Source organism: Chaetura pelagica, unplaced genomic scaffold (genome assembly GCF_000747805.2).
Source record: "Chaetura pelagica isolate M959 unplaced genomic scaffold, ChaPel_1.0 scaffold147, whole genome shotgun sequence".
NCBI lineage: Eukaryota > Metazoa > Chordata > Aves > Apodiformes > Apodidae > Chaetura > Chaetura pelagica.
The window spans coordinates 4,354,415-4,381,649 of NW_009954194.1; the positions used below are offsets into that span (position 1 = coordinate 4,354,415).

At 37.2% G+C, this 27,235-nt stretch overlaps 1 protein-coding gene across 1 annotated transcript in view; it reads left to right on the plus strand.

Annotated features, from left to right (window-relative positions):
* The window catches only part of WFS1 (Wolfram syndrome 1 (wolframin)), a 34,219-nt gene that overhangs the window by 4,889 nt on the left and 2,095 nt on the right, over positions 1-27,235 (plus strand). Inside the window, exons 2-7 of the mRNA XM_010003113.1 lie at positions 16,113-16,195; positions 19,930-20,074; positions 20,871-21,041; positions 21,647-21,727; positions 25,436-25,581; positions 27,169-27,234. Coding sequence (XP_010001415.1) covers positions 16,113-16,195; positions 19,930-20,074; positions 20,871-21,041; positions 21,647-21,727; positions 25,436-25,581; positions 27,169-27,234 — 692 coding nt within the window. The remainder of the gene's footprint in view (positions 1-16,112; positions 16,196-19,929; positions 20,075-20,870; positions 21,042-21,646; positions 21,728-25,435; positions 25,582-27,168; position 27,235) is intronic.

Genomic DNA, 27,235 nt, shown 5'->3' on the forward strand with positions numbered 1-27,235 from the left:
AAGGCAGTTGTGAGATAAACTTCTTTCAATATGATAATGATTGATACTTGCTTGGATATCTGGATTCAAGGATATCTGCTTCAAGTCAGCTATAGTTGTAGCTTGAGCAGGACTGACTCTCACCTTAGGTGAATATTTACACTACTGCAGGTTATCTAGAGGTGTAACCATTTCCTGCAATGCTTAGGTACTTTCAAGTACCAACCTGATCTCTTCCCTATGACCAGGTGACATGTCTGGTAGATGTGAGAAAGGCTGTGGATGTTGTTCCTGTAAATTTTGGTAAAGCCCTTGACACTGTCACAGCATTCTCTTGGAGAAGCTGATGGCACATGGCATGGACAGGTGCACTCTCCACTGGGATAAAAACTGGCTAGATGGCCAAGCCCAGAGAGTTGTAGTGAACAGGACTGGATCCAGTTGGCAGCCAGTCACCAGTGGTGTCCCCTAGTTTGAGACCAGTTTGAGACTGGTTTTGAGACCAGTCCTGTTCAATATCTTCATTCATTATCTAGATGAGGGGATTGAGTGCTTCCTCAGTAAATTTGCAGATTACATCAAATTGGGTGGGCATGTTGATCTGCTTGGGAGTAGTAAGGCTCTGCAGAGGGACCTAGACAGGCTGGATTGATGGGCCAAGATCAATTGTATGAAGTTCATTAAGGTCAAGTGCCAGGTCCTGCATTTCAGTCATAATAACCCCAGGCAATGCTACAGGCTTGGGGCAGAGTGACTGGAAAGCTGCCTGGCAGAAAAATACCTGGGAGTGCTGGCTGCCAGTCAGGTGAACATGAGCCAGCAGTGTGCTCAGGTGACCAAGAAGGCCAACAGCATCTTGGCCTGCATCAGGAATAGTGTGGCCAGCTGAGCTAGGGAAGTGATTGTGCCCTTGTACTTGGCACTGGTGGGGCCACATCTTGAGTATTGTGTTCAGTTCTGGGCCCCTCACGATAAGGAGACTGAGGTGCTGGAAGATGTCCAGAGGAGAGCAACCAAGCTGGTGAAGGATCTAGAGCACAAGTCATATGAGTAGCAGCTGAGAGAACTAGGGATGTTTAGTTTGGCAAAGCAGAGGCTGAGGGGAGACCTCCTTTCTCTCTACAAGCTACCTGAAAGGACGTTGTAGTGTGGCAGGCATTGGCTGCTTCCCAAATGAATAACAGCAGGAACAGAGGAAATGGCCTGAAGTTGTGGCAGGGTTAGACTAGATATTAGGAAGTATTTCTTTACTGAAAGACTACTTAAGCTCTGGACAGGCTGCCTAGGGAGGTATTCAAGAAACATGGAAATGGGACACTTCAGGCCATGCTCTAGTAGGCATGGTGCGGTTTTTGTGGGTTGTGTGTTGTTGGTTTTATGTGGTGTGTGGTTGTGGTGGTTTTTTTGTAGTTGCTTTTATTTGGGTGGGTTGTATTGCTTCCCGCCCCCCCAGGTGGACAGTTGTACTGAGTAATCTTAGAGGTCTTTTCCAACTGTGACGATTCTGAGAAAGTGTCCTTCTTAAGAATTGACTGTCTGTTAGTCAGCAGGTAAAAGAAGACATTCTAGGTTAATAGAGAAATCTGGGAGGCAGTGTGAAGGTGGTCATTTTTAATATGTGGATGAAACATAATTGAGTTGTTTTTAACATTATTCATATACATTTGCTAGCCAATAAGGTTGGAGAAGACGAATTGGGTAGGAATTCAAGGGTGAGAGTTTAAGAAGTTTTGGGAGCATTGCAAAGTTAAGTTGCAGTGCTTGAAGAAACATCTGTTTAAGGAACTTTTTTTTTTTCCCCATCTTTTTGATGTTAAGGAAATACATGCAAATATCTTGCTCTAAAATGGAGAACACCTGGGGAAGGTACTTGTACCTTTGCAGGCAGAAATCAATTTCTTGTTTTGCTTGTAGATTTGTGGAGTTCAGCTTGTACTTGGGAAGGTTATGAGAGTTTCTGCATCTCTTGGAGGAGAATTAATTTACAAATTGTATGACTTGAACTTTAAAAATAGTACAAAAACTCATCTAAACAGTTTACAATGCATTGTAACAATGTACAATAGCATGTCTCCAATGCATTGCTAAATGATGGCTAACAAATAGGGGACCTCTCAAATTTACAAATATTTTCTGAGTGTTAGCCTCTTCCACTTAAGGTTACAAAGAACCTTTGCTTCAAAGCTCTATTTTAGCACTTTTTTGTCTTAGTGTTCTAGCAGTTTTCTTGTACAGACTGTCTTCAGGCAAAGCAAAATGTTTGTGCAAAGCTTGGAGAGATCTCAGAAAAATCTTTGATTGTTAAAAGGGAAGGATTATGTCTTGAAGTATTAATTACTTAACAATTTATCTGTCAGTTTATTAAAGCCCCTTCAAGCTTTACCTGTAATTACTCAGGCTCCTGGAAAGCTCATTTGCCAAGAACTGCTGTGAGGGAGAAAGGATTCTAAGAAGTTAATGACTGTATTTTCAGATAAAATTTTGGGATATACTAATAGTAGGTACAGAACAATGTGAGTTTACTTTTTCAGGTGTGCTGCTATTGTCAATAACATGCTGGTGTTTTCACCATGTGTGGGAGTACAATTGGACATTCATTTATTTGAGGAAAGATTGTCTATCTCTATTTATTCCATCGTTTGGAATAATATCTTTGTTGTCAGCCAATGAAAACATTTGTTACTGGTAACAATTTTTGTATGTGCACAATGAACTGGATTGAACTGGCTTAAGGAAAATGCCCAAACTCAGTCTTCCTCTGTTATTTTTCAGGTGGATCAATTTCCTGATCTTTGTTAAGGATAACAAAATGTTTGTTCTGTAATAGTCCCAGAGTGCTAGAGGAATAGAAATACACAGCTGAAAAATAGAAGGGGGAAGCTCTATTCACAATGATAAAAAATTTAATTAAATAGGAGCACCTCTGCAAATAATTCCTATTGTACACATTTAAAAGTAGCATTTGGAGTAAAATCTTTCAATTCAGTTTCCTCCAAAAAGAATCAAGTTTGCATGTTCTGCAAACAAAAAGCAGTAAATGGGAACAGACAGAAAGTTAAAAGTAGATTCCTTGTCTGAATCAACTCTAATGTGATGCAACTGCATTAATCAGCAGCAAGAACTGCTAATTTCTGCAGATATTTTGCAGTGACTTTGGAGGAAAACATTTGGAAGAACCTAATATCTTCAAATAAAACTGAACAAATCTCTGTTATGCTACAATAATCAAGAAGGGACTTGAAACTGTTGCGCTCATAGAGGGCCCCTTGAGCAGCAGAAGACCCATTTCATTGCAAAAGTTAAGACACAGTTTACTGTGGAAATAAAGCCAATCCTTTGCAAAGTCAGTTATTAGAAGTGTTTAGTAAGTGAGGTAATAAGGTACTGTGAACTTGCAAAACAATTAGTGTGGAGATTTTTTAAGGGCCACTATTTTGATGGTAAGTGAATGAACTGCTGGACTGTCTGTGGGATGAAAAGCCTAAATTGCGGAATTGTTGAAGTTCAATTGAGTGTTGTGGAGGTTGTCACTGTGATAACTTTAGGTCTTCACATACAAAATTAGGCAGTCTTGGTGACATTTATTAACTCAGCTCTTTCTTGCATTGTTTTTTTGATGTGGAGGGTTAATCATGATGATTTTCAACTGAAAAGTTCCTAAAACCTTGCTTATTTTTAATAATGCAGTTTTGAAACATGTTAGGTTTATCCCAGCTCATCAATAAAGGATAGAATCAGATGCCAGCATAGAAAAGCAGCAAGGCTGTCTCATTAGTTGTGTGCAAAATTATTTTAATGAATTTAAATTATCATTGTACAATAATAGCTATTCTGGAAAGAAATATCTTTTAAGAATAGTTTTCTCTCCACTTTTAAAATTTATAGTCTCTATAACATCATCACTCTCAGTCTTAAGTCTTCCACCTACGTGCTTTTTTTTATTATTGCTTTCCTGACAAATTTTTCTTCATTTTGAGGGGGTGCAGAAGCCATTCCTTTTCAGTTTAATGCTCTTTGATGACTTGCAGTTGTGGTGTGACTAAGACTATTATCATATCTACAAATGCATTGCTGCTCCCAGAGAAAGCAGAGTTGAGTCCTAGACTTCAAGATCTCTGTAAAAAGCTGTTATTTCCTTATCTCCCAGCCCTGGTACTGCCTTTAAAACTAGAATGCTTGGCAATACATGCTAATATAATTATTTTTAATTGTTCTTGGGACAAGTAGGACCATCTTAAGATCTCACCATGGAAGCTGAAGTGCATAGAAGAAAGATACAATGTACTCTTAGTTGTGCCAAGCCCTTTGCAGTTAAGGTAAGAATCCAGGAGACTTCCGAATGCGTGAAAGAATTCAACACTCATGGATGAGCAAATAAGTGTCTAAAGTTAATAAAAATATTTATTAAAAAAAAAAAAATGTTTGTTGTACAAAGTACTTATCCCTGTCCAGTCAGTTCCTCTGTTTGTGTCATTCTATTCTGTATGTACAAATCATGTTTCTGACATAAAGCTCAATGTCTGCTTTTAAGTAGAATGTCAGTCTTTCCAGAAGTTTTACTCCTATATTGGTACTGCACACAATACCACTGAACTTCTGGAAAGTGAGTAGGAGGTTTTTCTCTAGAGACTCAAACTAGCTCTGCTGAACACTGAAAGTTCAACAGTACAATCCACTGACACAAAAGCTGTTGAAACCTTTGGTTTTGTTACAAAACATACAGATCAACTTTAAAAAAAACCACATTGATAATAGAAAGTCTACCTGTGGATGAACAGTTTAAATCTCTTTCCTGAAAGAAAAAAATATTACACTTTTCACATTGGAGATATACTTACATCCATCTTCTAGCAAATGAAAGGATTTTTTTTTTATGTTGTCCTTAATGTGTATGGCTTTTCTCCTAATTGTGTGTGAGATTCTAGAAAGCTTGTTTCATATAGAAAATAAAATTTGGAATAAAAATCAGCACACAGTTCCCTGAAGATTTTGAATTTGTCAGATGTTTAGAAACTTAACAGATTTGTGCTTAAAGAAGGAACTTTTCCTTCAAAAAAAATCCTGTGGAACACTATCAGAATTACAACACACTTCCATAAGGGACAGGAGGTATTATGTAGGACAAGACTCCAAAAGAAATGCCTTCTAGAGGGACTTTTCACAAAATATGTTCTGCTGTACCTATTTTGGTTTATATTCATGAACAGGCATGCCTTTAGGCTTTTGTTTTCCTGCTTCTTCCTTGGCTATTTATTGCTTGAATAAATATCCCTACATTATTTACTGTGTGTGTGTGTGCATGCTCTTCTTGCTTTCTTCATACCTAATATTACAGAATCTTCAGCTTTCAACATTTTTAACATTCTCTTTATACTAGCAAATGAGCTATTGCTGAGAATCTGGAAGAAAATTACGTTCTGCAGCTCAAATATTTAGTTTGTGAACTCTTTTAAGCAAATTCATTCTGTCTTCAACAAATTACTGCTTCACTTCGGTGACAGTCTGTTAGTTCTGATGCTTCAGTCACACTTTGTTTCTTCCTTTTTTAGCATCCCCGAAAGACCAGATGGTTACTATACAGCCCTATTATAGTTTTGAACTGTGTAGCAGTTAGCTGTGTAGCTTTTCCTTCTGACTGTAAACCTAGCAAAGGTAAATATTGGAGGGACAGAGAAAATACTGATGAAAGCTAAGAAGTAGGAGACAGAAGTCCCCTAGAACAGTGGTTTTGTTGTCCTGAAAGTGGAGCCTGTTACCTGGTGTGCAAGAAGCCACCCCATACAGAGTCAAGATAGTTGTTTTCCTGTCTAGTTCTGCACAGAACAGGGAGCAGCATGGTGTTCCACACAGCAAGCTCAGTTTCCTGAAATGCAAGTGCTACTTTTATACTCAAAAATGTTAGGGATGAAGTTCTTTCTCACATTATTCTCTCACTCACACACATGGTTGGTCAACTAGTTCCATGCTTCCATTTGAAGTGGCAACACTCAGGAATTTCACTACACCTGCTCAAAGAGTGGGGGGCTTGTTGTTAGTAGGTGTCATCCTGCCTGTGGGTATGAATTTTAATATGCTAATGCCTCATTCATGTATTAATATGGTGATTTCTGTTACTCATTTTACTCCATTTTTCCCCAGTTACTCATTTTTCCCCAGTGTTCAAGGTTGTAACCAAGATAAGCTCTGGGGAGTGCCCTTCCCATCCCTTTTATCTGTCTTGCAGGTGTCCTGCAGGCTTGTATCAAGGCTGGGCTGTTGACCACTTGGGGGCATGTTTTTCCCTAGTTGAGACCTGGTTTTGTCTAATTCTTACTGTTTTCACTGTTATCTAGGCCTTGTTTTTATTCTGCATGTCCTTTATGTTCTCTTTTATGTGATTTTTTTTTTTTTCCCCAAATGTGATTTTTCCCCCAAATTTTACTTATTTTGGTTAATGACTGACAACGGTTTGATAATCCCAGTCATTTGGCTCAAGCTAAAAGATGCTAGTGCTTTAGAGCAGTCTGTCATGCAGAGTTTTTGCAGGTGGGTTATCTTCAGCAGCTGGATGCTTCATTTTTAAGAAGCCAAACTGTGCTTTTTCTCTTTTAGTTAATCTTATTCTACAGAAGACATTGAAATCCAGGGGATATAGAACATGTTTTGGGGCCCTTAATTGCAAGCTAGGTATCAAAAATGGAATGTTAAAAAATGACTGGCTTCCAGTAAGCTGGTTTTCTTTGCAGCTATTTGTGGTAATAATTAAGGTGATACGCATCCTTTCTGTGCACCACCCTAACTTCCTTTGGGGCAGGATTTGTAGTATGTTTTTGAACTGTTTCTGACCATTTCTTTTTCAAGCTAATCTGATGCTGGGTTAGATAGCAACAGTTCGTATTAACTCTAGCTTCCCTGATGAAAGCTGTGTCACAGTGCATTTATAACTCAAATTAATGAGACTAGAACAGTTTGACTCTATCTAGAAATACTACTTGGATACTTTTATTATCTTAATATTAAAGTATGGGATAAGCTTTACAAGTTGCACTTCAGAGGCATGTTTTTGTTGAAATCTCTAGACAAAAGATAAAATATAAATCCAGCTTCAAGTTCATCATAATGAAAGTCACAGATGAGGCTTTTTCAGATACAATAACTGATTCTGCATCTGTCTTCTCCGTGTCATGTCTTTCTCCACCTACAAATTTATTAGTTCAGCTACCTTGTGGAGCACAGTGGGAGGGGTGGAGTTGAGCAGCAAACATAACTTATACTGGTACCTTCTCAAAGTAAAAGCAAGTAGTTTTCTTGGTAGTTCAGACAGTACTTTCTTTCAGATTGAATTACAGTAAGGCCTTGCTAAAGCAATGAAAAGATATATGCCTGAGGCTTCAAAAGTATTGTGCTATGCAGTGTGACCAAGGTGAGTTCAGACATCAGTACACTTCTTGGTATATGGAGAATTTCTTCACGTGCAGGAGATCTCATGTCAAAGATGACAGTCTTCCTTCCCTGCTCCCAACTAAGTGATTTAGCTGGTGGAAAGACCTGTGGATGAAAGCTTGTTCTCTACTACTGTTCATCAAATGTGTAAAATTACTCCTGTCAAGCTGAGGGAAATTCTTGGCATGCTGTGATTTATAAGTGCATTAAGTAGAGAGCTTACTGGATAAAGCTCATGATGATAAGAAATACACATTTTCTTCTCCTTAATGCCATCCAGCTTTTTCTTCTCTCTTACATGACCTAACACAAGAGTTACAGTTTGTGAACTCTGTGAAGCCTTGCAGAAGTTGCTATCGATGCTCGGTTGCTATCAATGTTCAGTTTTAATATTGGGGAACCAGAATGGTGACAGAATTTTCAGGTTCAAGATTATTGTCTTCTTCATGAGACTCCTTTAAGCCACTATTTACGTGTGTGTATTAGAGCTAGGGAACTTTTTCTATGTGCAGTGCAGTGCTGTCTTTACTTGGTTTTATTTGAATTTTACTTAAAGGCATTCAGCTGTTTCCTTCTCAGAATTATCTTCTTTAGCACTACTGACTCAAAGGTGAAATCTTTGTATCTGATGGTTTTTCCTGGTTTTTTTCTGTTATTGTTGGTTTGTCCAGTTGCTTTTTAAAACTCTTGTAACTGTTTGGCATTGGCCAAATATTTTTAATATGTTTTTCTTTTTTAAAAAAAAAAATTTGTAAAGATTTTAAAAAATTTGCAAATTCTTTGATGTCTAATCTCTCTCAGTTTATTCCCAGGTTAAAAAGCCATTCTAATAGTGTCTTACTAGCACTTTTTTTTTCATAAAACTGTTACCACTCTTAAGGTTTTACTCGTTGTGTTGTAATAGTTCAGAGCTTATCACTATGTATACAACGTGGTATGGTTTTGCATTTACTGCCTTCCTGTCTCGCCTTTTATCACTTAATTGCTTAGTCATTTAATTCTTCAGCAGACTTTGTTTGGGGTTTTTCTGCAGTCATGTCTTCTGAGGTACTTTTTTGGCAGGAGTAACACAGAGTCATGAATAAACCTTGTCATCTCCGTGTCACCCTTTTTTTTTTAATTATTATTTTTATTCACACATTGTGCATTGAATAATATAGGCCTTATTGTGCATTCCTGTGTATCTAAAAGGATAATCTTTGCCCTATAAGAATGAGAGCTGTGTATTTCTGATTTTGTTTTTTATTTCTTAATTTCTTTCTCACCATGTAAGAGTTTACATTTTAATGTGTTTAGAGGACTCTGTGAGAAGCTTTACTCTACTTTTGGAGATAGAACAGGCTGGATCTGCCTGTCCTCCAACCTTTTGACAGAGGTGTCTTATGTCAAGGCACTATGCACGAGATTTAATGGCCTCTGTAGTGACATATCTCTCTGGTGTCATACTTACAGATTTCTATTTACCAGTTTTAAGATATTACACACTGCAGTGTACAATTCAATAGAACACTTGAATAAACAACTGAAGAACTACAGTTCTAAACAATTAAAAGAAATCATAGCTTGTTTTTAAAGTAAGATGTTTTGGGTTCCTGCACAGGAGCTTCTCCATGCTATTCCCTGGTGGGGGGGGACATCCCCAAAACATCTTCTGGTAAATCTTCTAGTACAGCCCCTTTCTCAAGTAACCAATTGCCTTTGAATTGTGTGTAGACCCCATAGTCTACCTGCTAAACTTGCTGCTGCTCCCTGTGTGCTTGAAAAAGACATTAAAAGTAGTAACAGATTCTGCATTAAGTTGTTCTCCAGATTTTTTTTCTCTTCATTTATCATAGTATATGCTTAACATTTGTTTGTTTGTTTTTTTCTATTTTTCTTTGTTTTGGCATGACCTTTGCTTTACAATGATGCATTCTTGCTTCTAAGACCTTTCTCCTCTTTTTTTTTCCTTTTCTTTTTCCCCATCTGATGTTGCTTTTAAATACAACTGTAGCAGATTTTTATTTTTTTTGCTTCTGACACTTCTATCTCCATACTAAATCTAACTTACTGTTACAGAGTGGCTCACCACCCTCAGTGCACAGGTTCTGTGCACTGCTCAATTAAAAGCAAAAACTGTTCTCTGTCTTTTGATTTCTCTGGTTAGTTACTTCATGAAGTTGTTTTTTGAATATATCTAAAAGCTTATCATGACATCATTCTTGAATGTGATACATTCTGAGAGGCAGTTGAAGTCGTTATTGTTGCTTTCTGGCCTTTTTGCTGCTCTGATTTTTCTCAGTGTCTCTTACATTTATTCAAGCAAAAGATTGAGGAATATGCCTTTAAAATCCTGTACATAAAAAAAACCCTGAAATTTGCAAGATCATTCGCAAGATTGATTAGTTACCATTGCTTGGCTTACTTTGCTGGGCTACCTTGATATCAGTTTTCATTTGCAGCAACTGACATATCTTCTCATGACATAGTAAAAATGTTCATGTACTTTCCAGGTGTGTATTTTTGGGGAGCCTGGAAGTGTTACTACTGGCCAGGACTGAACATATACATTGTGCATATGCTTAACTGTTCCTGACTATGTTCAGTTGCTTCAGGAACACTTGCTGCACTAATAAAATTGTGAAGGCTAATCCAGAAATCTTGTTTTGTATCATGTCGGATCGTTTGTTCTCCTCAATATATGGGAGTTTTCCTCTCCTTCTTGCACATCCCTGCCACTTCTTGTTTTCTGAGCCCAAATGAATGCTTAAAGTGTATATGCTATACAGCTTTCCTTCATACACTGAATGTGTTGCTTAATGCATTCATCTTTTCTTTGGTAGATTTCTAACGCTCACTTATAAAACCTGTAATCCCTTTTATACTTGCATATTTGAAATGAATACTTGATCTTCATTATTGCTTTCTGTCTGAGAAACTGCTTTCAGTTTTCCTTTTATCAGTTTTTCACTGGATTTCCACTGTTCAAAGTATTAGAAGTGCCCAGCTTGGGTTTGTGTAAAAAACTATTTATTGTGCATGATAACCTAACTGTCTTGTAGCTGCCCCATAACGCCCGCACAAACATCTTGAACTCAAAAGGCATAAAAGATTGTTATCCTTTAAAATACAAATTTGTGGCTTTGGTATTCTTTGATCATGGTCTTTCTCCTCTTTTTTCTTTTTTTTTTTTATCTCGAGAATCAAGTTGCTGTAGCTGTGACCTAAGAGGAAGGAGCTGTGCGCACCTGACCAGAGGGTGATGAGAGCAAAACTCCCTGGTTCTGGGGAAATCCACATTGCTGAGAGCTTTGATGTGTTTGTGTTGGTAGGAGCTTAAATCAGGAAATGCTTTTGTAATTCAATATGAACTCTATTGACTATATCTGCATAAAATAATGTTAATGGCTTATTTTTTTATTTTGAGGAAGGCAGTGGTCCTTAGCAGTTAGAAGAGCACTTAACAAATGCAGGTTATTTTATGTGGGGGTTGGGTGTATTTGAGCCACTCTGTAAGTATATATACAACTAAAAATCTTTCCTTATGTTTAAGAATTATTACTTATATGTCTTTAAATATTTTAGAATTAGTGAATTGAAGTGTCACATGGTGTCTTTTTAAAGTGCTTTTTTTTTTTTGTTAAACAATGTTTGTCTGAAGTGTTGGCAAAACATTTTGCTAAATGTATCATAAGACACTTTGGAATGAGTAAACCTAACTACAGTGATGAAAACATGGTGTGTTTCAGGTGTATATATGAAGGATGTAAGAAATATTTGGAATCTATTGCATCCTTCATTGATATGTGCTAGAAACTGGGAAGGAAATTTTATGACAACCCAGTGTTCTTTGGTTGTTTATAAAATCTTTTGTGCTGAAAAGATTTCTTACCTAGACTGTGTAAAATCCATTCTTGTATGCGTGTTGAGGAGTTTGTTTGGTTTTCATCCTTGATGTAGTGCAAAGATGAGGCTTATACTTGTTAATTAATCAATGAGGGCATCTTCCTTTTATGAATTAAAAATGTTAAGCTCTGATATCTTGCAGTCTCACTTGAGCTAAAACCTACTATGGATTAACTGCTTTTTTGCCAAGTTAATTCCTAAATTTCAGAGGTAAGGGACAATAATTGCAAAGTAACAGTATTGCATTGTATTCTTTTAAAAACTGAAGGGTTTCCTTTAGCAGAGTTTCCTATTTAATGTCAAAACCTAACAGAAACAGTAAAACTGTCATCCTATGCTGAAACAAATGCTAAATTTCCACCTAAACCTATGGCATCAAAGCTGGAATCTGACTTTTTATGTAGTCGATGTGCGAAATAATTTTAAATTTCAGAAAGTAAACAGTAGTCTTTAGTTTTCATCAGCTTTTCTATAACCTGCATATATAAATAGCTCTGTTTAGACTCTGTATTCTGAATATTTTTCTGGAGCTGTAACACATAATAGTAACCAGAAATTACTCCAGTAATGTTTTGATAGAACCTTTGAAATCTAGGAGCTAATAATACACAGCCTTAGCTTACTTTTGTAAATGCTGCTGTGACTCTGAAATGCATAAAAGCCTATATCAGTTTCATTGTATTGAGTCTTTTTAAGTGCTTTAATAAAATAGCCTTTGAGTGACAGCTTTAACCTGTAGCCTTCAGAGATTTAAATGCTTTCTGTAATATGAAAACATCAACACAGAAGAGTAGGAAATACATCTGCTTTATCCTTTGCAGATCACAAGTCTAATTTGTTTCCCACATTTTTTTAAAGTGCAACTTAGAAAATTAAAGGATACCATATCATTTAATATCTTAAGCTTAATTACACAGAATAATAAAAAGAAAACATTAAAATTTTATTAATAATGTTGCTGATCCTATATCCACTGAATATTTTGTTGAGTGACCTGTCTCTGTGAAAGTAGAATTAAGTAAGTCTGGAACTGAACCACAGAGTAACCTGATGATAAACTAATGTTTACACAGGGTTTGAGTGGTGGGGTAGGAGCTACAGCCAAATATGAAGTGCTAACCACACTTTCACATCCCTGTCCTGTCTTAATTTTTTTCTTACATGAATGCTACTTGCCACCTAAATCTTATGTGCTTTCATTTGCCTGCTTTCATCTGAATGGCTGCAGTGCTTGTGAACTGGTAGTAACTGATAGACTTCGTTGGCTTATATAAATGCACCTGACACACAACAGCTAGTGAAGTCTATTTTAATTGTCATGAAAGATACATGAAGGATTGCAAGATGTATGTCCCTGTCTTCTGGAATTTTTTTTTATTCAAGACAGCGTAAATTTGACATTAAATAGACATGAATTTTTAGCAAAGCTGGAAAACAAAAGCTTCTACTGACAGCATTTCCATTGCAGTACTCTTACGTGGGAGAAATGCACATCAAGACATTTTCTGACTAAAAACGTGCTTAAGAACAAGGGTGATAAGTTACAGATCAGTTTTTGTGGTGTTTTTATGGTGAGTGTGTTTCCTCTTGTATTTGTTTCAGTGTTGAATTGAAAGAATGTGTTGTCCATCTTTGTTCTAAAACACTCTTTGACAGGTTTTGGACTTTTTAACTTCAGAGACTGACGTAAATACTTTGAGAAAATAAGTTGATATGGTGGCCATGAAATGTGAGTCATTCATGCTTTATCCACTTGCCTATCCTTTTGAGCAAAGGAAAAATATTGCTAATTATGGCAACATTATGGTACTAAGCTATTCTAAATTTGACCTCTGAAATGCACCAAAGCTTTCTCTTCCTGCCAAGCCCTACAACTGGAGAACCAACTCACAGACATAATTTTAATTATCTTATGTTTATAGGTCATATGAGAGTACATAAACGTAATGATCAGGCAGGAAGGATTGGGCAGTAGATTAAAAATAACAGCAGATAGGGTTTCTTTCCTCTGACAGTTCTCTCTGCTCTAGCAAACATCTCAACAAATTTGCCTGCAGTTCTCCTTTCTCAGTGAAGGTACCAGTACAAACAACGCTGCATGTTCTTAGTTTTCGTTTTTCCTATGTACCACCTTTGGGAAGGACATGATTTACATGTTAACCAACAATACGATTACAATAAAGAAACTATATCCTAATGTTAAAGAATCAAAATGGGAAGATTTTACAGCTTTCTATTGTGTAAGTGCTTTTATCTAACAGACACTCATCTGAGCAAGACACAGAAGGGGCAGACCTGTGCCATGCCCCCTCACGTGTGGCAAGTAGAGCAGGAGAGAAAGGAGGTGGCTTTGCCTGTGTAAGCTGCCAGAAAACCACTCTTCTAATTAAGATCTATATCAGTTTAGCAAACTGCTTTCTGTAGTTTGCTTTTTTTCTGCATGTGTAAAGAGAAGAGAAGGCTCTGGAGACACCTTATAGCACCTTTCCAGTACCTGCAGAGACTACAGGAAATCAGGGGAGGGACTTTTTACAAGGGCATGGAGTGATAGGACAAGGGAGAAATGGCTTTAAGCTGAAAGAGGGTAGATTTATATTAGATATTAGGAAGAAATTCTTTAGAGTGAGCATGGTGAGACACTGGAACAAGTTGCCCAGAGAAGTTGTGGATGCTCCCTCCCTGGAATTGTTCAAGGCCAGGGTGGATGTGGCTTAGAGAAATCTGGCCTAGTGGAAAGTGTCCCTGCCCATTCAGGGAGGTTGGACCTAGATGATCTTTAAGGTCCCTTCCAACTAAAATAATTCTGTGATTCTATGAAATGTGACTTGTTATCAAACACAACTTCCGAATGGTGTCTCTTGAATTGGTTTATCCAGAGTATCACCAAACTACCTGTAGTCACTTCTCAAGATGTAGAAATCCCTGAACAGAACAATAAAAAAAAAGCAACAAACAAACAAACAAAAATCCATGGCCATGACTCTTGCAGCAGAAATTTTGATTCAGAAGTTAATGAATGTGAAAGCACAGGAAGAAACAGAAAAGTACTGCCTTGCCGAGCTTTTTTCATTGGAGTGGAACAGATGGATGAATATTATGTTTATTTCAAACAGTATGTGCTTTCCTGTAACTTCTTATTTCTTGTAAGCAGAGAAACCCTGAGTGATGTCTGCTGGTGTGAGTGGTGCCATATGAAAAACAGTCTTCTGACTTGTTTAGAATTCAGTCTTTTTGGTTATATATCAGGGAAAAGAGATTAAGTGGTTAATTTTGATGGGATGCTGTTTGCCTATTTTACAATAATATTTTTACAGTTTTCTGAAAAGACAGAGTGCTAAATGGAAATTATTTTTCATTATCTGCCTTGTTTACCCAGACCATGTTATAATCTGGCATTAGTATTTTTCCAAGTGGAGCTTGGCAGACAAAACTGCTGCATGGTGAGGGAGAGAACTTACTTCATTATTTGCTCCTGTTAAAATACACCCATTTTAATGAAAGCATTGGCTTGTAGCCTGTTCTTATTTGGAAATAGTCCCAATACCAGGAATGTTAAAGAATGTATGTAGCTCTGATCTTCAGGAGATTATTTGGAATCAGGCTTACTTCTCCCTTCCTCCCACTCTTTGAAAAAGAGCTGATACTGAGCAGCCCCTCAGCAAGTGGGGCTGCACAGCAGCAGCTCACGTTATTGCTGCCCAAATTAGGTAGAGGCTGACATCTGTAACTTCCAACAGATGCCAGAAAGCTTCTCCCCATTGGTTTCCTATGTTTGGAAGTTCTGCTTCCTTACTGTGCACTCTCATGCTGTGTGTGCCTTCAGTACATAGTTACCAAGTGTCACAGTGTGTTCAGTGACCTTGTGGGGTATGTGGTGTGTATGGGTCAGGCTTTGGTGCTTACTGTAGAGTTTGGAACTTCCTAACTGTGGGTTTGCATTGGCTGTTTCCTGAGTCAGTGGTCTGTTCTTCTTTCTTACATTTTACCCAACTTAAAACATACAAATAATATTGATTTTTGTCTTTAAAATACTTCCAAACAGATTTATGAGAAATCTTCTCACAAAAAGTAGCAGTTCTGGCTTCTGCCAGCTTTTCCTTTAAACTTACTCCTCATTCATCAAGTGGCATGCAGCATGAACTTGCTTACAAACTCTAGATGACAGATAAAACTGTGAAGAATTTTTTCCTTGTGACTGACTGGTGGACCAATAAGATGCTTTGGGGGGGGAAGATGGAGTCTGTATCTGCACAGCAGATATCAAAGGAAAAAAAGTAGATGTGTCTAACTGGACACAAAATGGTGGAGTTTATAACAGTATAATGTATGTTTGTGTACTCCAGAGGCTGAGGGACTGAGCTTTCAAATATACTGGACATGTTTTAAAGGCCCTTTAAAGACACGGCTCTTTAAATGGCTTCAGTACTGAATAAAGAGGCTGCCAGGTGAAAGACTCAAATGCTATCAAAAGTAAGAGTACTCATGGTACAAAAGCTGATCCATACTGCACATTCCACATGTGCTCATATTTACCATAATGAATGCTCTTCTATTGAGAAATTAATCCTTTGGAAGTAAATGAGAAGCTGTAAACTGCACGTGTCAACCCATGGCAGGTACCAAATAGCAAGTAATAGTAAATATGCTGAAGTACAACACTGAGATAGTGTGTAAATATTGTAATGACCTCCACTGATCTTGCAAAACACTTGCATTGGATTTTTTTAGATATGATCCTTTAATTCTTCAAACACATATAGCAGTGATTTATAAAATACTTTGAAATATTGCTTGAAAACAGTTGTCTTTGTCAAATTAAATTACAGAGGGCATGAAGGAAGAACCTGAAGTGCTCTTTGAGGAGCTGTTGGAGAGGGCCAAAGCTGGAGAATCAAAAGCACAGACAGAGGTAATTTTATATACTCCTTGTCCAATCTTATTTGCTCTTAATTCCAAAATAGTGTTGCCTGCTGTAGAACTACTTTGTCTTCTTTAGTTGAACTGTATCTGTTTTGATCTTAAACTATTCAAAGAAAGGTGATGCCAGATGTTTTTTCTGCCTTGAGAAAAGTGGTCCAGCTCTTGAGTAAGCCCTTAGGACACATATGAAAATGGGGAGGACAGTCTGAGAGCATGGAGCGGGTGCAGAACTGCTGTTAATTTTAGTTAGCTATATTTAGTTGTATAGCAGAAGATATAATTGAATTCATAATGGCAGTTCTGTCCCTTAATGTGTTAGACCTTTAGGTGTTCCTTAGGTTTTAGACAAATTGTATCAGTTTTCTCCTGCATTCCATTGTCTGATGTATTGGCCTAGTATAAATAGCTTAAAATTGTTTAGAAGAATTTTAATTTGTGTTTAACTTGGTTAGTGTTTTACTTGAGCATTCTTTTCCAGCTTCAGATCTGATGACAAAAGGGAGTGGTTGTGGTCTCCTAAATGCTTGTTGATGGTTTGGGTTTTTCCTCCAGGATCACCACTCTTTTTACAGTTAAAAATGAAAGGCAGGGTTGGGAAAGAAATCCTTCTAAAGCCAGCAAAAAATACATGGCAATTCCAGGCTCACTCCCCACTCCATCTCAACTTGTTTGAAGGGCAGGTTGACCTCGGAGTTGTAATCTGAGGCAGTAACAAATTCCTCACCTTTGAAACAGCCGGTGGCTTTGCAGAGGGGATTGAGGATCACTGCTGTAAAATCCACATCTTGGCTCTATTCCTCCACACAACAGAAATCAAAACCCATAAATATTCTTTCAGGATATAACTGTCAGTTTAGTAATAAATATGGTATGTATTTGAGCCTATGAAGTGTGCATGTTTATGTATATAAATAATGTTTTCTTCATTTGTCTCAATTCATTCCACTCTCACTCCCTTCTTTTAGCTCTTTAACTGTGTACACTTTCTGTTTCTGCACAATAATAGGATTTTTGTCATAAAAAGATCCAGTATACAATTTTGCTTCTGTGTAAATGAATTGACTGCCTGAAAAGAAACCCAAAATACAGGGGTTTTTTTTCTGTGCAGTCAAATTTCTTCTGATTTGTGAAGAGGGAAATAACTTTAAGTTTTTAAAACATGCCAAAAAATTGTATTTCTTCTCTCTTGTTCAGTATGTCCCTTTAGAATCAGTTAGGAAAATCTGGGTTTATTTCTTACCTTTGCTGTACTAATGAGAAGCTGAGATGGTACTGTTGTGCTGTGTGCTAATAATTACCAAGTCAAACACAAGAAATCACTTGGTTCACTGGCTTGTACTTATTACTATGAGTTTATTCAAAAATAACCCTACAGTGACTATGGAAATAAATGCACTCTGAGTGGCTGTCAACCTGTATTACTGTAGCTTCATGTAGTTTCTTTATTGAGAAATAACTGTATGGCAATTATGTAAATGAGACACCCACAGCTGAAATGTAGTAATGGAGAAAAGGCAGCTCTGTGTCTTTAACTGGCAGATCTCTGCAAGAAGACTGCTTGAGGTAACCACCTGCGTTAGCAAAGCCCATGGTTGAAAGCAACCTTTGAAGAAGTACAGTACGAAGATCTGTGTTAAGCAATTACCAGCTCTGTCTTGACTGCACAGTTTTAGCTCATGGGAAAGAGAGAATCCCTGATTGTTCAAATAACAAACTCGAGGTTAATGCCTTTTACCATCAGTTCTTCCTCCTTGATTGCTGTAGGCCAGAGCTTCACAGCCATCTTCAGGTGGTTAGTGTAGGAGCTTTGCTATGACAGTGAAAGGGGGCTGTTCAGAGGGAGATGGTGGACCTTCCAGTAGTATTTCATGGGAGGCCTTGGTATTTGTTATGGCACTTGGAGGTGGTTTTTTGCTACCAAAACTTTCACCATACAAAAATAAGCTTGCAATATTATAGTAAGTATAATGGTAAAATAATTTCTGGTTGTTCAGGTTTTGGGGGTGGGTTCCATCCAGTATTTTTGGACAGGTAGATAATTAAAAGCTTTAAGATGAACTTTGACACCGTCCCCCCCAAAAAAACAAACAAACAAAGATAACAAAACAAACAAATCAACCACAAACAATACAAAAAATACCCCTAAAACCCACAGGCAAGCAAAAAACTACTTCTACCATGAAACAGGTGTTATACTATAATTTGTTTGTGCAGTAGCCTTGTGCAATATGACTAACTCCAAAATCTGCTAGTTTATGCTGCAATATAAATTTCTATGACCAAGAGATTCTTACAAACTTAAAAGAGCTGTATTTAATACTCCCGAAGCTTTCCTTAAAATCTTAATGGCTATAAATATAAACATGCTTGAGAAACAGCTGTTCTTGTCAGAGGATGTTATTTGTGATGTAACTGGTTCAAGCAATTTCTGAAATAGCTGAGGGTACATTGGCAGTAGGGTGATCAATTATCAGGCAATTGCACCAATTTTGGGTTTTTTCTGTGTCATATACTCTTTTCCTGGTCAACTACTATAAGTGTGTGCTGCTTGTTGAACTCTGGCATGACATGGTAATTCAAGTTTAGTTCCAACTTTTGGATTATTTAGTCTATTTTTTTTTTTCTTATTTCTGTATGACTTTGGGTAGGTTTACTGGATTAATGGGTTTAGTCACTATGATGTCTACTCAATAACTGTCTATGTGGAAGTTGTAGCTGCCAACAACTGGTATATGGAACTAGTTGCAAGGCTGGATACCTCACCAAATGGCAAAGTTTCTGAGAAACTGTCAAACAAGGCTTTTGCAGCAGACAATGCTGTGAACTTAGAGCTATACTCTTAAGGTATTGCATTAGTTACTCCTAGAACACAGCTGAGGTAACAATGGGGAGAGAGGGGGTGCAGAAAATCGAGCAAAAGCATTTCCCAGCTTTTCCAGGCATGTGGGTAAAATGTACAGTACTTTTGGCCACTTCCTGGCCTTTTTACATTTTGTTGCCTTGTGATACATTAAGCAGAAGTGTTTAAAACTATTCCATAAATATATTTGCCATATATTTCAATTTTATAGAAGGAAGGAAAATGGTGATTGTTTTCTTATCTTTAAAATAATAATACAGCCAGCTGCCCCAGAATTTCTGCAGTCCTAAATAGGAGGATTTTTACAGGCTTATCACTGAAATTGCTTGTTGCTTAAGCAGTATTAGTTTTATTCCAGTCACTTATCAATCAATAGTTTGCTTTGACCTTCAGTAGCTAAACTTGAGTCAGGGATTTCACTGCTGAAGCTTCCTTCTGAGTCCAAGGCCCTTTGTCAATGCCTTAACTTCACTGGAATTTCTGAATTACATGGGCAGCAGGTCATTAGACTTCCTTTTTGTGTTTCTAAAATGGGGATAGCAGTGCTGTCTGACCATTGTTATAGAAGGAAAAGAATTCAAGAAAATTTGAACACCAGGAGCTTCACCTGATCCTACCAGATGCTCGAAAACCAACCGCAATTAATTCATTGACCTGGCCAAATATATTGCTATTTCTTCTTGCTTCCAGTTCTGGACATTGATCTTCCTCTGCAGAAGAGCAACTTACTTGTCCATAGTGCCGGGACCAAATGTTTTTGACCTTTTGTTCAGAGAGAATTCGTTCTAGCTGAGTTCCAGCGGGTGGGAGGAGAGAGAGCGTGTTTCATTAATTGAAGGAATTATGTTCCCTGTTTATTCTAGGTGGGGAAACACTTCTTAAGATTAGCAGAAGAGGAGGATGAAGAACTTAACAACTGTAGTGCAGTTGACTGGTTCATCCTTGCTGCTAAGCAAGGCCGACGAGAAGCTGTCAAACTGTTGCGCAAATGCCTGGCAGACAGAAGAGGTATGGGTTCTCTGAGACTTCCTGCTTGTGCTTCCTACTTTGTCTGAAATAATATTATATCCATTTCAACACTGAAAAGAGAGGTTAAAATACAATGGGAATGTTCATGGCAAAATTACATGAGTAGTTGCTGACAGCATGGTCAAATAAGTAATTTAAAAAGCAGTGAATACTGATACTGTGCATAAAAGCATTTTTTTAAGTTATTTCCTTGAATTCCTTCTAGGAACTCATGATTATTCTTTACTTCCCCACCTTTCATTCAAGCTTATTTGACCATGACACACACACCACCTACATATCTGCTGTTGTTTATTCTTTTGGCCCTCTACAACCTCTTGATCTTTTTCGCTGTTGTCTCCCACTTCAAGATTCACATCTTCCTTCATGGTACTTCCCACACTTTGAGTGGTCTCCTCTTGTCTGCTAACTCTTGTTTATTTTTTACTTCTTTAAATAAACAACTTCCATTACATTCTTGCTGCCTTTTACATGTCACATGCATATCTGCACCACCTTTTGCCTGAACAGCTGTACTTCAAAAGTTGAAGCAAAAACAGAAGGATAATGCATGTCATGCAGAGTCTTTGAAGTACAGTTCAAACTTAAAGAATGTGATAAGCTTTTGATAAGCAATGGGCATAGAAGGGCATTTGAGTAATATACTTAGGTGGCCAAGACGTGAATGAAACTTGAGGAGTTTTAGACTAAACTGAGAAAAATAAGTTGTGGGAAAATTTGTCATTTCTGTGTGGGTGTGGGATAATAGTATGTAATGTATTTTCCTTTTCCTGAGGCATCACTTCTGAGAACGAGCAAGAAGTGAAAAAATTATCATCTGAGACTGATTTGGAGAGAGCTGTGAGAAAAGCTGCCTTAGTCATGTATTGGAAATTAAACCCAAAAAAGAAGAAGCAGTTAGCAGTTTCTGAACTACTGGAAAACGTTGGCCAAGTTGACAATGAAGGTTTGTTTATTAACTGATTTGTGGTATTGATAAAGTATATGTTTATAGTAAGATTATAGAAAAAAACTTAGAGCTTTGTAAATAATCAGACATGAGATAAATGCATGATCTACTTAAGAAAAAGTAACTCTTAATAACCCTGTTATCTGCACCAATAAAGTTAGTTCATAAAGATCCATCAATTCATGCTGTAGTTTGTAATTCAGTTAAGCACTCACAGATGTGACCAAATATTAAAAATATCTTCCTTTGACACTTGCTGTCCTTGGAAAATAAATCTTTTATGGCCTTGCTGTGTTTGACTTTTTTCCTTAACAGTCATTCTGATGTTATCTTCTTAGATATTTCAATTTATAAACCCAGTCTTCAGGGCACCTGGGCCTCTCTTCCAGTATGTATTAGCTGTGTTAGTTCTGTCCCCTTTTCTAATACAGTAATAGGTATATAGCAAGCCACTTCTTACCTGTTTATATGTATGTTTGTCTTTTCCTGACTTTGAAGACATACCATTCTCCAGATATTGCAGCTTAAATAATATTCCAGTTATTGATTGATCTCTTTAGTAGACTGCTTTGACTTTCCATAAATTTTTGTTATTGAACCAGATGGTGAGAAACAACCTGGCCCGGTCCCAAAGTCAGTGCAGAAGCAGAGAAGAATGCTGGAGCGATTAGTGAGCAGTCAATGTGAGTACATGATGCTGTTTTCAATCTTTGCCTCTAGTTTTGGCTTCTGTTTTGTTTTGCTAAACGGTCTTGTGCTGCAAGAGTAAGAATGTATGGCAAGTTTGGGTTCTTATAAACTGATAGTGTCAGTTTATTATATGTGGAAGGTAAATAACCCATCTGTGTGGGAACTCAGAGAAGACATCACCATTACAGTCAACTGTCAGTGATTAGCATACTTAGAGGAGTTTGCATGTTAGGTGTTAGATTTATATTCTTTCTTTTGCAGCACTTACCAGTCTATTCAAGCTAAAATTTTGCACTTTCAATAGTATTTTTAGTTCTGAACTGTAGTAAGCTTTTTCATTACAATAAGGGAATTAATTACGCAATCATTTAATGCAGATAGATCCCTGCTTCTATTTGCCTTGCTTCTGTTTGCCATTCCCTTGTAATTATTGTTTGTCTTCTTGTAATTGTTCAAGATTGGTACAGATGCACCAAGATATTCCTTTCATAACTTAAGGACATCTTAGCTCATGCAATGAGGAGAATTAAACAACTAAACACAACAGAGCCAGACTAGTAGACCCAAATTTGTGAGTTTTGTAAGGTATGGTGGGAGTGAGGGGCTAGACTTGAAATAAAGTTGTCCCTAGCCCCACATACCTAAGAAATGCTGCTGTGCTGTTGGGCCTTCAGAAGGAAAGTCAAATTGCTGAATTAAGAAAATGCATTATAACAATGCAGCATGTATAGATTTTCAAGAACATTATCTAACATAAGGTTTGATTAATCACTGTCAGGAAAATCTAGTTTTCTTGAAGTGCAGTAGATCATATGAAATAGTTCATCTGCATTCTAGATTTGTTCTTGAAGATCACATTTAAATGTTGCAAAGGATAATACTTCTTGGTAGCTGAGAATATGTAACTAAAACATCACATAGGAAATACTGAGCCAAATTTAGGGGTCTGCAAGTTTAAACTCCCTGAAATATTAGATTTACATTTCCTGAGGTGAATTTGCCTTCAGGGATTGTATTTGTTACTCAGGTGACATCTGAAAATAATGTTTCTAAGAAGAAAGGAATATTTCAGTTTTATGTGAACTTTCACAGAAGTGCAAGAGGAGAAGGGACACATGCCTGTGTATGTACATGAAGGAGTAGGTGACAGGGAGAAACAATTTTGGAGACCAAGCTTGTGGGCCTGTCAAAACATCTGTCAGAATAGGTCAGCTGTTCTCGTGACTTGTTTGTCACTTCTGGAAAGCTAGAAATAGACCTTCAAGCTCAGACTGTTGTGTTCCATGGCCCAGTCATCGTATCGTATGCCGCTGCGTCTGGGTTCGTTGCACTGGTACATGACATCAGTGTTCTTTCTATCCCTGAGCTGAACTGGCACGTGCTGATAGAGCATGAGGGCACAGCAAGTAATTTTGTTCTGAATTCTTCAGTAATTCAGAGTGTCAGAAAAGGAACTGGCAGATAAAATAACAGGAGAGTAAATGAACCTACCTGTAAGCGTAGGCAGCAATTAATGTGCATATTTTTCTTTTTCTATGGTGGATAGGGGAAGCAGGAGGATTTGTCATAAGCAAATGAAGAAAAAAAATCTATGGATAATAAAATAGAATCTACAACATAGGTTTTTTATATCAAGTTAAGAGACACTTGGCTGACAAAATACTAATAGCATTTAAAAACCAAAAAGTTTTTATCAAACACCTAAGGTAGGAGTTAAGCTGTTACCCCTTCTCTGCAGAGCTTTTGTCTTTTCATGGGTGATCAAGACAGCTGCTACTCTCCAGCATTTACTTCTCTGATCCACTGGGTTTCTTCATTTATCTTGCAAGCAGAAGATTCTTCCTTCAGTTTTAATACACTGACAATACTTGAAAGGAGCTTTTTAAGTCAGACAGGTGTTTGCAGGTATGTTATCTGGGGTATCCTCATAAGCATAAGCAGAAGATAAGGGCTGACGTTGTCAATGGACAGTGTGTACCTGAGAGTATATGCCATTACATCTGATACTCCAGCTATACATATCAAGTTATTGACTCCTTCCCCCTCAGGGTGTCCCATCGTCCTGTAAAAGTGCTGTTAAGGAATTTTTGTGAGGTTCATGTCTGCTTGCTGATTCCACATCTTCCCACTTTTTATTCCAGTAGGACAATAACTTTAGATGACACATTTGTATTAAAATGTATCTGAACCCCACCAAAGACATCTAGAGCCTCACTGATTTCTGTGTGCAAGCAATGTCACCTTACAGTCTGTGAATTATAAGAATAGTTAGCAAAAATAAATCCTTTCTAGTTTCTTGTGAGGTGTGCCAGGTGGTGTTTTGTGGGACCTATGCCTTCATGCAATGAAGAAAAAAAAAATTCAAAAGTTGAAGTGCAAGCAAAAGGCAACGTTCTTGTGAAATTAAGGCAAAGGATAGATTGTAAACTGTGCTTTTTCTATTGAGTTCTTTTAACACCTCTCTTCCTGTAGAAAGTATCTTGATACAAATCTTTTGTTCTGTATCTACAGTATTTTCAGTATTAAATTCTGATATATTTATATAAAACTTCTATAAGCATAGCATTTTTGTAAAATTAAAACATTTATAGGCTCAAACCCACTAACCCTCTGATTTTAAATTTAGTGAAGCAATTCAGTTTTCTGTCTCTTTAAAACTTTAAGCTACCATTAAGCAGGCCAGCTTTCATATCTTTGTATCAGCTGACTAGTTAAACTTACTGTGTAGGAGGTGTGTTGCAGATTTTTGTCATTCAAAAGTCTTTCATATCTACAGCAGTGTTATTAGCTTTAGTGTGTGGAAAAAAAAAGTTGCTGTTAATTATCCTCCTTTACAAACTACATCAAGCTTGACTACCATAGAAACTAGTTAATCCATGCTAATGTGACAAGCTGACTATGAAAAGGAGTTGAAGCAGTTCTTGACTCCTGTCACACAGCATCCATAGAGTTTTTGGAAGTAACCTCTTGCCTCCCCTCTGCTCACAGAAGTGGATAAAGATCTTCCAGGGCAGTGATAAAACTTTTCTTTGTACAACTGAGGAAAGTGCATTTTATTGCTGGTTGTCTGGTTTCGATTGTAGTTGATAGAGTTTGTGGGAGGTCCTTTGTACAGTCACATAGCGCATTGAATTAAGACACTCAACATACTCAATATTTAGTCTTGTAGTTATGAATAACTGGGCTTTTCCCATAATTATATGCTGAACTCAGAAAAAAATGCTATTGCTAAATGCCAAATCAGAAGTCAGTTTTTCAGTTAATAATGGACAGACAATTCATAACTGTTCCTGTACAATTTTTTCTTTTCAATGTGGGCTGTTTGTTTAAAATTTTGCTCAAGAAGTTAATAAACTAGTTTGTGATTTAAAACTCTGTGACCTAATCCAGTAGTCTCTTTTTTCCTCAGATTACTTGCAGATAATCTTCATTCACTCACTCTGTTCTCCTACTTGCCATAAACATACCTGCTGGTCTGGTTAGATTAAGGGTAGCCATATATTGTTGGCACAAGCAGATTGTTGTTTTCAGCACAGAACTCAGAACTAATTGCAAGGCAACTGTATGTTAGCAGTAGTTCAGTTTTTGAAACCCAGAGTGGATCTTCTTTAATACCAGGAGAGAAAATTAATATTCCAACTCATAAACAGTACAGTGTTGTGGTGAGTCTGTTTACTTGAAGTCTTCATTTTATCTTTCAGCTAAAAAATTTATAGCTTTGGATGACTTTGTTGAAATTACCAAGAAGTACGCAAAGGGAATCATCCCATCTAACCTGATTATGCAGGAAGAGGAAGATGATGAATTGGCAGGGAAAAGTCCTGAGGAGTTACCCCTGCGGCTGAAGGTAAGAAGGCAACACTCAACAGGTTACATTGAAGGGCTCCTAACTTGGGCATTTCAAATGAGATAGGGGTGACTTGCACTTGACTCCCAAAGAATACCAGACTAGTTGCTGTTATTTATTTTTGGTTCTTGCCTTCATGTATATGTGATGTATTTAAGAGAAAGGGATAATGGTTTTCCCTGGAAAAGGGCAATCTCACTACATTTGATGTCAGTGAGGATTTAACTGTTGTTATAACTGCTGTATTTTTATTATAGATGTTATTATATGCTTCATATCTTATTTAAATAGGAGCAAGCAAATGGGAAAAATTATCCATATCCTTGAGGTGTGAAAAGTTTCTATTATGAGGAATTAAAGAATTTGCTGTCAGTGGTTTTCCATACCAATACTTCTCTAGGTAGTGGAAGGAGAAAAGAAAATTAAGGTGCATGCATTCAATACTGGTATACATTTCAGGCAAGGCAGGGGGGTTTTCTAGCTGCTGACATTAGAGTTTTTGTTGTAATTGCTGTCATTTGGTTCTCCGTTATCACATGGTAGGGGTAAAAAATACAAGAGCAGGTGAGGGGTGTATTTTTCCAATCTTTTTAGTAAGTAATATTCTGAAAGAAATGCATCTATGAAGAAAACACAGACAGCTTTGCTAATACATAAGCTTATACCCAAGTCATTGTGTGTGTTACCCAGTTCATCACAATGCATAGGTATTTTGCTGAAGCATTCTTGTCCTCGCCCTTCAAGTAATTAATATAAAAGCACAAGTTCTGGAAAGACATTGAACCTATATTTATGGGGAAAGGAGGATTGGTTGCAGCATCTATTATAAAGATGCAATCTTTGAATATATGTTTGAAAAGTCCTGTACCTTTTTATTGCTCAAAGTGTGTTGTCAGTCATAGGGAGAGGATTTAACCCAACAGTTCCTCTGTGTTCTGGTGACTGTGCTGGAAAATGCCACAAGATAGGTAGAATGTTAAGATCCTGTACAGTTACTGTTGTGGAATTAGATGAATACCTAAATATGTAGTAATTGTAGCTAAAGATATTTCTGCTGCATACAAACCAATTTTTGACAGTTGCCTCCCTTGATGCTTGGGGAAAAAAGATTTTAAAGATAAGCCACAACTGTAAAAATGTCCTTTAAGTGTGTGCACTGCACCTGTGCTGTATATGTGTATGAATGTATAGCATAATCCTTGCAGAACAGTGGCAGAATTACCACTACATACAGGAACTCACAGCTCCAGTAATGACTTAAGATAGTACAGGACTGCAGCCATGTAGCTCATCTTATGAAGTTAGTGGAGCAGAATATTTTACTAGGAAGCCATTTAATTGTATGTGTCAAAGGTAATGAAATACATCTTTCCTGAAATCAAAATCGCCTCTGAGCTTCATCTGCCTGAATTAATCAAAATAGAGCTAATAATCTCAGACAAAGTAATCTCATTTTATTTCATTCATCTGAAATATAAATCTTCACATGTCAGCTGAGGTTAGACTGTTACTGCTTCAAGTAAAAGTATCTGTGATGTAAAGATAGGAAACTGCTCATAAATAAAATGCTTCTTTCTCTCTTTCCAGGTTGTAAAATATCCTCTTCATGCCATTATGGAAATTAAAGAATATCTTATAGATATTGCATCAAAAG